Source organism: Camelina sativa, chromosome 1 (assembly GCF_030686135.1).
Source record: "Camelina sativa cultivar CO46 ecotype springtype chromosome 1, ASM3068613v1".
Lineage (NCBI taxonomy): Eukaryota > Viridiplantae > Streptophyta > Magnoliopsida > Brassicales > Brassicaceae > Camelina > Camelina sativa.
In genome coordinates, this window is record NC_141880.1 from 8,196,537 (window position 1) to 8,207,263 (window position 10,727).

Genomic DNA, 10,727 nt, shown 5'->3' on the forward strand with positions numbered 1-10,727 from the left:
AGTAACTTTATTTAATATTCCTTCCATTTTTTTGGTCTATTCTTTTTTAACTCTTACTCCATTTTTTTTCTAACTTTTTGATTTTTTTTGTTTTGTTTTGATTACAGAGGCAACAGCCAATGACATACACGAGTTAATGCAGGCAGAGGGACTGACTAATAAACAAATTCAGAATCGTTTACAAGTTATGAAGCGTGGTAGAGATCCCGCTGACGACTCGAACTGAAGATGAAGAATATATTGAAGAAATAGGTTTCTGAAGATATTACTTACTTACATAAAAAATAGTAATTGTAGAACATATTTTTTCTTCTTTCCCTTTGGTTTGTGCACCTGATATTATCCCTGTTCGTTTCAGTGTCGCGCGACTCTTTACGGCGACTGTTTCTAAAACGCTGAGTTTTGATTTTTTTTTTTGTTTTTTTAAGTTGGGTTGTGTCTTACAGAGAAGAAAAAATAAGAAAAGTACAGATGTGAATTTTTTGTCAATGGCAATTTGATTTGGTTTTGCCGATCTATAAAATGAAAAAAAATTAGCGACTGTCGCTGCTTTAACTGGCGATTACAAATTTTTAAAATTTTGATCGCTGCGACAGAAAGTAGAGGAAATGAAAAAGAGAAAAAAAATCTGAAAGTAATTTTATGAAGAACAGTCACTGTCGCAGCAACTAACCTTCCGAACAGGGCCATTGTATTGCAAACAATCATAAACGTACGTGTTAATGTTTCTCATCTTATTATTCTAACTGTATATGTTAGATTGTTAGTGTTAGTCATATCAAAATATTTTCAATTTTTGTGTAGGCAATTAAGTCTCAGCTCTCTCCCGATAAGGTCTAATTATCTTTGACTTTTGAATCAAAACTTTTACTTTTCTAAGATTAAAGTCGTAACCTTCATATGATTTATTTGCATCTTACGTGGTCCAGTCTTATATGGCTTCACGAGGGTTGCTTAAAACCACATTTTATAAAGAAATCTCTTTACTTGTACGGTACTTTACTTTTTTGGATTGGTTGATGGAAACTTCTAGAGAAGAAAAATATCCAAACTATTTTGTTTTTGTTTTTTCAATCAAATCATAACTAAAACAATACCACAAAAAAACGTGTTAATGTTTTGCCATGGTCATATTCTTCTAACCATCCATGGTCATGGTCGTATAGGACCCAAAACGACGACGTTTCCCTTTCTCTAAGTTCTCCTCCTCCACATCAAGAGAGAGAATCGGTTTTTGGCTTTTGCATCAGCCGCTTCGTGTTTTTTTCTTCAATAACGGAAAAGTATGGTTTCCGACTTGGACCTTGTGACCAGACTCCGTGAGATTCTCGGTAGCTCCGACCTAGAAAAGGCGACTCCGGCTAGCGTCCGTCGTCAACTCGAGACGGATTTCGGTGTCGACTTTACTGATAAGAAAGCCTTCATTAGGGATCAAATCGACGCTTTTCTCGAGACCAATGGTGCTGTAGAAGAAGAAGAAGAAGAAGAAGAGACCCCTAAGGCAGAACATGACAGTGATGCCGACGGAATCAAGTCGGAAATTGAAGTAGCTGATGGAGAAGGCGAAGACGGCGACGGAGATGGAGGAAGTGAAAGTGAAGAGGAGAAGGAGGAACGGTAATTTCTCTTTGTATTGATTCTGGTTTATCTCAAATTGGAATCTTTTGAATTCCAATACCAATGAATCAACGATCACACACACAAAAATTGAGTTTTTATAGGAATCGTTTCGATCGAACCAACTAATCAAAATGATTCATTAGTGTGGTGGTTTAAATATACATGTTCATTGTTTATGTGTTAGGCCAGTAAAGGCCAAGAAACGAGGAGGTGGCTTTACCAAAGTATCTCAGCTTTCTCCACAGCTTGAGAAGGTTGTTGGTACATCTCAGTTAGCTCGAACCGAGGTTATATACTTGTTCTGTCTTTGTTCTACAAGTGTAATGGCGATGCTTTGGAGTGGAATTTACTTCATTCTTTTTGTCCCCTGTGTGTATATATATTATTCAGGTTGTGAGGAAATTGTGGGATTATATCAAAGAGAAGGATTTGCAGGACCCAAAGGACAGGAGGAAGATTGTGTGTGACGAGTTGCTTCATTCCTTGTTCCGTGTCAAGACCATTAATATGTTTCAGATGAACAAGGCTCTAACCAAGCATATTTGGCCCTTAGGCGAGGGAGATGGTAACTTCCTTTTCATTTTACTGCTTTCACAGTTTTCTGTAGGGTGGTGTTTATAATAACTATAAAAAGCTCTAGTGTTTAGATTTCTGCTTAAATTCTTCATGGACTTGATGCGTCTGGTACAGTCACATTGGACTGCGTTGATGATCCTAAGTTGATTGATAGGCTAAGAAGTTGTCTAATGTGGTGCATTGATCCTAAGTTGCTTGATAGGCGAAGTTGTATCATGTGGAGTACTCCGCTGTAGAGACTGATCATGTGTAACTGTGTGGAAAGAATTTTCCCCTAGCGTTTGTGTTGTTAAGGTGCTTATATATTTGTGCAAGAGACCACTCCAATGAACATGAATTTGTTTTTTACGGTATTATATATTTTCTGAGTACCTTTTTAGGGTTGTAGACAGCAGTTTCTGAGTTTGTGTTATGCAAGTATAATGAAATGACTTTTTTTTTCCACAAGAATATGATGCTGAAGATGAGGCATCGGAGGGAACAGACAAGAAAGGGGAGCAAAACGAAGAAGTGGGAGAGAATAAGGTTGAAGAAAGTGAAGATGAGGAAGTTAGGAATTTGCGGAAACGCAAGAGAAAAACGTTAGTTCTCTCTTTCTCACGCAGATTTTGTATTGTCCAGCTAGTTATTGCCACTCTGATTCTCATAAACTAAGTTTTTCTCTATCAAATAGGCCTGCCAAGTCGGTAGAGAAGCCCAAGAGAAAAGGAGGAGGCGGCGGCTTTGCTAAAATTTGCAGCCTCTCACCGGAGCTTCAGGCATTTACTGGGGTGACAGAATTAGCCAGGACAGAGGTACATGTCTGACTCGAGGGAATTAGTTTCTCTTCGTTATATAACTCAAGATCTGAGCCTAAATTTCCAAGTTACTTATCTAATCTATCGTAACCAAATCCCTTGTTTTAACATTTTGTCTGTTGAATGGTTTTAGGTGGTGAAGTTGCTTTGGAAGTACATAAAGGAGAACAAATTGCAAGATCCGAATGATGGACGCACAATAATATGCGATGAGTCATTGCGATCTCTGTTCCCGTTCGAGTCAATCAATATGTTTCAGATGAATAAACTGCTAACAAAGCACATATGGCCTCTAGAGGATAATGCAGGTATTTGATGACTGGAAAGTTCTTACATTTTACGGGAGCCATCTTTTCCCGATTTTGGCATTTTAACCATATACTAATTGTTGTTTGTCTCTGGTCTAGGAGAATCAATTAGCTCTAACTCCCCAAAGAATGGAAAGCAAAAAATGGAATCAGTTGGAGGTAAGAAAGCTAGATGAATCTCAACTTGTCCCTTTTGTCATCATGGTATAAACAAAGCATATGCATTTGATCCGACACAGATAGTGAGGAACCAGACGAGGAAGATAAAAAGCAGAAGACGGAAGTTCTTGCTCCCCTTCCACTTTCAGATGCAGTAGTCAAGCTCGAGACATAAAACAGAATAATCTTCAGGTATGACGTTTGCTCTCTACACTATGGTTTTCCTCTTACTTGTTTGCTTCTTTACACCATTTTCATAACTTAGGATCCTTCTGGCAAGAGGAGAGTCATATGCGATGAGAAGCTGAAAGAACTTTTTGAAGTTGATTCACTGGAAGACACATCCATCGGTCTCAAAACATCTGTCTGACCAACCACTTCATCAAGACTGAACAATGACTCTTTTAGGAAGTTGCCAGTTTTTATAATATTTTCCACGTAGGCAAAACACAGTTCTCCACAAAGTCGGTTTGATTTCCTGGACAATTTTTTTGGATCAGTAGAGGTCAGTTCAGGAAACCCGACAAAGCCGTTGCATTGATTTAGTCTCCTTCACAGGTATAAGTTAAAAAGACTACAAATGTATCTCGAATGTGTAAGCATATTGCGTTTTCTGAATTTGCTTGCAAGTGCAGCCTTTTTGGAGTTTGTTTCTAATATTAACCCTTTTGGTATATAGACTGACAAAAATCATTTCCTATTTCAGAATGAAAGTTTGGCTCATGTTTCAAAATTGTCCTGTCGTGAAGTGACCATTAGCGGAATATAATTAACGAAAGACGTATCTTTAAACATGATCCTACCAAACCAAATAACAATGGTTCACTCTTCAATGACAATAACTATAAACCTTATGGTTCTTTATGGTAGAAATAGCCAAAGGCAGAGAGAGCTACATACATGGGCTATTGTTCAAAAAATTTAAGCTAACGTCAAAACAGAGTCCTGCTGATTCACTCCTCAATCACAACGATTTGGATTCAAAACTTTCGAAACCGACTATTTTTTATTTATTAATTTTTGAATTAAAAACCCGTAACCAAAATAAGTAACAATATCAAATTAAGATACGGTTTCTACATTTCAAAATTTGGTATTTTCAAAATTGAGTGTACTGAGGATTTCCGGAATTTTAGAGATAAAGATTCGTTTTGGAAGTAAATATATTTACCCACTATTCCATTAGTGCTCACCATCAGTTATCATTTTGCTCCTCCGTAACCGTAAACCAAAACAAAAAAATCTCCGGCCAGAAAATTAAACAAGTTAAAGCAACGGTGAGTTCTTTATTTTTACGTTCATGTAATCGTCTTTTAACCCTAGCTCGATTCATTCTACACTTTTGATGTCATTGTTTTTTAATGAAAAATTAGGTTTTTCGTTTTATCGTCATGAGTAGCGATAGAATCAGCAACCTGCCAGATTCTTTGCTGACGCATATCCTCTCGTTCCTTGCGACTAACGATTCAGTAAGAGCAAGCGTTTTATCGAAGAGATTTGAATTACTCTGGCTAAGTGTCCCAGGCTCGAACTGTTTCCCGATGACTACCCTTCCTATGGCGAATCCCCTCCGGGAGCTAAGTGCTACATCGACACTTACCTGGACTTCAACCACAACAACGGCTCACGAGTTCAAAAGTTCAAGGTACAGTACGACGAAACCAGTGACTACAGAGAGGATTTTGTGAATTGGATCGAAGCAGTGGTTGAGCGCGGAGTCCAACATCTAGAAGTTGAGTCTCTTATGGAACGTTCTAGCCGAGATTACTTGACTGACAAGATTTACAACAGCGACACGTTGGTGTCATTGAAGCTAGCGAACGTAGGGTTGTCGGATTTGAATCCGGCTGTTGGTGTTTCTCTGCCTTGTCTCAAGATCTTGAATCTAGCAGACGTTTCGTACGATGATGAAGATCCTCTGTTCATGGAGAAGCTCATCTCAGGTTGTCCTGTTCTTGAAGAGTTTGCCTTGGCTTTGCCTTACGATCATCATGAGCGCCAAAAATCTGTCGTAACTTATTTTTAGGTAGAATAAGTTAAACGAACATGTTATACAAAAAAAAAGAAAAAAATTGAGGTTCTAAGAGTAAGTTTATTGGGAGCTCTAAGTCTCGCTTCTTAACTTTAATATGAATAAAAATAAATTAAAAATGGCAAAAACTAGATCGATCCAAATTAAGAGGTTAATTACTAAACTAACTCATAAAATGTAAGGGTTAGATGAGTTATTTTTTTTGCCTAAAATTCTCTTTTGTGCTTTGTTAAGAAAAAAAGAAAGTCAAGTTTACTCTCCCAGCATTTAAAAATAAAAATCAAAATATTTTCAAAAGTCTGTCGACTAGTTTTGATAGATTTGTTAGTATACGACCGATTTGTTTTTGCACAACAGATTTATTTTAAAATGACAGATTTATTATGACAGACTTTTTTTGGACGCCAGATTTTTTTAATAATAGTTACGACAGATTTATAATTAGTGGCAGATTTATTTTTCACGACAGATCTATTTATATAGACATAACGGATTTTGATAATATATGGTAAGTTTTATATAATGTCTGGCAGATTTATTTTTACAGTTATTTCAGATTTATTGTTAACCATATGGGGCAATTGCATGGAGGAATATTACCGCAACAAAGCATACAAAGCATACCGCAACTACAATATGGGCAACAAATGTTACCGCAACTACAAAATGGGCAACAAATGTTACCGCAGCCACAATTTGGGCAACAAATCTTACCTCAACAAGGATTAGGGAAACGAAGTTTAAGGCAACGAGAATGAGCAAAACATCCGTCCTAGTTTGGTTTTATCTTTTTAGATGGCTTTTGAAGATTTCTTTAATTATTCTCATGGGATGATACTCGCGCGTTTGTGCCTGAGATTCATCATTCCGAACACAAAAAAAGGTTTAGAGAGAGATGCTTGGTTTTGTTGATGGTGGAAATGCTTTTAATTTGCTTCGATTTTTTTTTTGCTTCGATTATTATTGACTTATACGGCTATATGATCTAATATCTATGTTATCTGATATTTTGTTTCAGTTCAGTTTTATTCCAACAAAAAAAAAAAAAATGCTCTTGGCTTTTGTCTTGTTAAATTGTGATTCGAAACTCAGCAACTTACGTACAATCCGGATCAACAGAAAATTAATACTCCATTTTAGCCTAAAACTTTTGGTCGAAGAAATAGAAAAATGCATGAGGGGGATGTTAATTAACATTAAACGATAGTTAGAAATTAATGGAATAGATATAACTAAAGTTGTGCAAATAAATATAGGTTCATAACAAAAGAAAGATATTGAATCTTTTATACTAGTTTGGACAGTTTGTCAAAAACTGGGACCATATATCGAAAAAAAGCAATAGAGTTTGTTATGAAGTTTTACGACTAGAATTTTAGACTTTTATCGAGCGGATGATATAGCCCGGGCCAAAAGTCGCAATAATACGTTTTTCACGCTATAAGATTATGTCACCTCTAATTGGATGGTTTATATCGACACTTCGACATTATAATGCTTTGTACCTACACTAGTAAAAATGTTCTGCATTGTTACGAAAATAATTGTAGTTATGTGGTATTTTTCCTAGCTAAAATTTGTTTGTTACAGAATTGTGATAAAAAAATTTAGTAATTATTTGGTCGTAGCAAATTTTTTTTTTCATAGCAAATTGTCACAATTTGCTACAATTTAGATACTAATGTAAATGTAGCTATTTGCTACAAAATGTTACATTTATCTACCACCATTTGTTATAATTTGGGGCAAAAACATTAGTAGCAACTATATACAAAAAGTTACAAAATTTTGGTGACTAATAGACTCACAACAAGCTACACGGTTACTTGTCATAAACTTGTTACAAAAAAAGAAAAATATATGTTCACAGTAGCTTTTATTAGATCAAAATTATTGAAAGGTTTTATATCTAGCAACAAAAACAAATTATGTGAAAATATGTTAAAAATTAAATTGCAAAACATACACAATTACAATTAATGTTAAACTTAGTTTAATATCATACACTCAAACAAGATAGAGTTTTAAACTCTCAAACAGAGAGTTAAAAACCACTTACAAATAGAAGATATATAAATACATTCAAAAAGATAGTTTCCCAAACCAGAAGAGTCTGTCACGTGGTTTGACTTGAACCCCATTAGTTGTGCATGTCTGCGCTCCTTAACCTCGAGAGCAAGCTTCGAGACAACGTGCTCTAGTTTGGTTCCAACCAAGATGACAAGCTTAAACAACAAACAAATACAAACACAATCTCTTAGTGTTAGTGTCTTATGAATTTCAAGCTTTTTACTTATTCTTGCTTTTGTTTACTTACAATGGCAGGGATGAATGATAACCAAAAGTATATATTCAGGCCTGCAATGAAATCATATAATTAGTAAAGACAAGGCTTAAATATGGAGATACAAATGGAATGCACTTTGTCTTTATGTAACCGATGAGTTACCATGAACATTTATGCAGATGCATACTATAGCATAAATATTACAACTTCACGATTAGTAGAGTGCCTGATTTAACCAAAAAATAAAGTATTAAAGAAAGAACGTAACTAACAAAGCATAAACTATCAAGAACTAACCAAAAAAGAAAGTCATGTATATAACGAGCCATAAACACGCAATATATACCTTCCAATATAGAGATTCTTCATAATGAAAGCACTGAGCAATCCAGCCAGAGAAAGAAAATGAGTAAGAACTATTCTGGTTAACTCCAAATTCTAGTGCTGAAGTTTGAGGAGAAGAGCGAAAGAAGCATACTGCAACACCAAGTGATGTGCTTAATTAAGATGAAGAGATAAAATAAGTTTCCAGCAAACTCCAAAGCTATGGTTGAATTGATGTTTGTGAGATCAAATCTCTGTATTACGTTGAAGAGCACAACAGACATTGCATCGTTCACTACACCTTCTCCAAAGACCAGACTGGACAAGAGAGGTGTGTCGTCTTGATTAAGCATCTAGATTTAACAAAAGAGTGTTTGTTAATTCTTGATTAGCAAACGTAGTAGAATAATATTTTCCCACTGTTAAGAAAATTCTTACTTGCAAGGTGCAAACAGAGTCTGTAGCAGAGAATATTGCTCCAAAGGCTATGTGACAAAATAGATTAAGCCGATGTGACAATGAAAGAAATAAATTAAGGTCACAGAGCATCTCACAGTGACTTGGCAAATAAAACTGAACATGATCCTATAGCACCCGAGACCACAGCATATGAGAAAGGAAGCAGCATTGGAGCTTCTTGTCCCTGATACCAAACAATGAGTTCGTGTGCCAAGTAGCTACATTGAGATGGATGAACCTGAAAAAAACAAAGCATACACAAATATTTAAAGTTCAGAAGTCGTGATTTAAGAGAGAACAAAATCAAACATGAAAGAGAGCAATATGTATATGTATCAGATAAAGAGCAAAATCAAGTAGCAGTGAAAGTAATATACCCATTTACAGAAAACTTTTTCTTTCTAAGCTTTTTACACAATATTATACCAAAGGAGAAATGTATAACACAAAACAAACCTCCTCGTTGAGAACAGAAGTGGGTGAATCAGCAGAGGCATCTTTCTCCGTTTCAACGTCGATGACCATTTCCGAAGCCCTAAGAATCCAAAAAATCCAAAATTGAGATATATAAAATCAACAGCGAGACCAACAAACTAAGGATATAATCCAATGAATAACAAGCAAAATTTCGCAGAGCAAAAAAAATAACCCAAGAACAGTGAGCGATTTCGAGGGCGTTAAGGACCCAGAAAATCGTCGGAGAGACTTACGAAGTGAATTTTGCGGAGCGTAGGCTAACCATCGAAGAAGGCCCCGAATGGTAGTCCGTTTCGCGTGCAATTACGATTCAAGTGCGGGTGCGATGTGATTTGGGAGCGATGCGATTAGGTAAAATTGTGAATGGAAGTCCGATTCGGGTGCGATGCGGTTATATCATATTTGGTAGAGTGATTGGGATACAACTTGAATGTGATTAGAAAACAAAATTACTAAATTAACTTTTAATTATATTATCTTCTATTTTCAGTTTCCTTTGACATTAATTTAATTTATAATATATGAATATTATTAATATATAAACATTTTTTGAATTAGATTTATACATTAATAATATATGTGACTAACTTTCATTCTAAAATAAAATTATAAGTAGATAAAGTGATAAACTAATATAATTCTGAACAAACTGTCTTTACAACAAAAAGAAATTTTAAAATTCAAAAAAATTGTAGAAGGAATGAAACACAGTTCTCAAAAGAGCTTGTCCACAGCTATTGCCTTGAAGACATTAACTGCAGATCATGACTATATTTTTAATCAGACATAATCAAACCCAACAGAGCCATAAAATGGTTCACACTACTGTACAGATAAAAACTAAGAACATCTAATTCAGCTCGTTCATTCACAATCATAAGAGAACAATCTCTAGATAAAAATAGTTAGGATACTCACATCCGACTCTCTCAGCATCAACCATACGGAGATCAACAGGAATCTCAAAAGTGAACTATGTAGAAGCATGAATCTCTTTATTGTTGTCACTCATCTATAAACAGGGTAAACATACAAAAGTAGATTGCTAGCGAATAGGTTCTAAGGTTAATGGCTCATTATATTTTCTACAAAAATGTATAAGGTTAAACTTAATCTTACCTCGAAACGAGTTTTTTTTGACCGTCATTCTCTCTAGGTATTCTATCTTCTTTATCTCGTCCGGAAGTGTCATGAAGATTTGTCGTCTCTGTTCATTTTTTTCAAGAAACACAAGGGCAGCCCAATACAACTCACCTTGTTTGTTAAGAAATATCATCTGTTCAAGCACCTTAACACATGCAGCAGAATTGTACGTATAAAAGCTCTCTCTACCTCCCATAAAAAATCTTCCTTGGTCCTCAATAAGATCTAAGACTCGATCCCACTGATTTTCTTTGGACTGCTTTCTAGATGATTTAGGTTGTTTGGATCTTACCCTCTTACCATTGTTATGAGGTTGTTCAGAATTTTGAGCTTCGGGAGAGTTGTTAAGCTCAATATCTTCTACAGAATTTGCTTCAAAAGGCAAATGACTTGCTCTATCATGGTGTTGCCAACCATCATCACCAACTGAAATTGTCTCCTCAGAAAAAAGTTGTTCAATAAGTGGAATATCTCTTATGGGATAGTTACGAAGAGTTTTCGCTTCAGGTTTTTCCTACAATGGAGAGAGACAAACAGAAACATTA

The 10,727-nt window shown here is 35.5% G+C and overlaps 3 protein-coding genes across 8 annotated transcripts; 2 read left to right on the forward strand and 1 right to left on the reverse strand.

Moving 5' to 3' along the window:
* Positions 1–1,072: 1,072 nt before the first annotated feature.
* Positions 1,073–4,043, forward strand: LOC104705555 (uncharacterized). Its single transcript, XM_087454183.1, is given in 11 exon segments — positions 1,073–1,617; positions 1,805–1,907; positions 2,011–2,185; positions 2,645–2,777; positions 2,870–2,990; positions 3,127–3,301; positions 3,401–3,460; positions 3,541–3,621; positions 3,624–3,652; positions 3,726–3,809; positions 3,812–4,043. Coding segments are annotated over 11 exon segments (1,341 nt in total). The 5' UTR covers positions 1,073–1,285; the 3' UTR covers positions 3,860–4,043.
* Positions 4,044–4,277: 234 nt separating this feature from the next.
* LOC109133351 (F-box/FBD/LRR-repeat protein At2g26030-like) lies at positions 4,278–5,486 on the forward strand. Its single transcript, XM_087509899.1, has 3 exons — positions 4,278–4,370; positions 4,834–4,929; positions 4,977–5,486. The coding sequence occupies exons 1-3, from the start codon at positions 4,278–4,280 to the stop codon at positions 5,484–5,486; spliced, it is 699 nt and encodes a 232-aa protein (XP_087366025.1).
* Positions 5,487–7,418: 1,932 nt separating this feature from the next.
* LOC104784029 (uncharacterized) lies at positions 7,419–9,473 on the reverse strand. 6 transcript variants are annotated; one of them, XM_087454192.1, is made up of 9 exons: positions 9,273–9,473; positions 9,019–9,097; positions 8,658–8,800; positions 8,542–8,588; positions 8,367–8,456; positions 8,126–8,256; positions 7,942–8,005; positions 7,810–7,850; positions 7,419–7,717 (listed from the first exon to the last, which is right to left on the reverse strand). In XM_087454192.1, exons 1-5 carry the CDS (start codon positions 9,302–9,304, stop codon positions 8,449–8,451), a joined length of 309 nt encoding a protein of 102 aa, XP_087310318.1. In that variant the 5' UTR covers positions 9,305–9,473; the 3' UTR covers positions 7,419–7,717; positions 7,810–7,850; positions 7,942–8,005; positions 8,126–8,256; positions 8,367–8,448. The 6 variants fall into 6 exon arrangements, with proteins under 6 accessions (XP_087310318.1, XP_087310320.1, XP_087310329.1 ...); XM_087454194.1 differs by having other exon boundaries at positions 8,126–8,158; positions 8,258–8,456; XM_087454203.1 differs by lacking the exon at positions 7,942–8,005.
* Between the last annotated feature and the right edge of the window lie 1,254 nt (positions 9,474–10,727).

What these genes read in the sequence shown, in the direction of transcription:
- LOC109133351 (XM_087509899.1), top strand. Translation starts at nt 4,278, where the DNA reads ATGGTTCACTCTTCAATGACAATAACTATAAACCTTATGGTTCTTTAT. An exon ending in AGCTACATACATGGGCTATT is followed by an intron (nt 4,371 to 4,833) that starts GTTCAAAAAATT and finishes ATGAAAAATTAG; the next exon opens with GTTTTTCGTTTTATCGTCAT. An exon ending in TCCTTGCGACTAACGATTCA is followed by an intron (nt 4,930 to 4,976) that starts GTAAGAGCAAGC and finishes ACTCTGGCTAAG; the next exon opens with TGTCCCAGGCTCGAACTGTT.
- LOC104784029 (XM_087454203.1), bottom strand. Translation starts at nt 9,304, where the DNA reads ATGGTTAGCCTACGCTCCGCAAAATTCACTTC. An exon ending in CGCTCCGCAAAATTCACTTC is followed by an intron (nt 9,098 to 9,272) that starts GTAAGTCTCTCC and finishes TTGGATTCTTAG; the next exon opens with GGCTTCGGAAATGGTCATCG. An exon ending in GTTTTATTTGCCAAGTCACT is followed by an intron (nt 8,589 to 8,657) that starts GTGAGATGCTCT and finishes TTTGTCACATAG; the next exon opens with CCTTTGGAGCAATATTCTCT.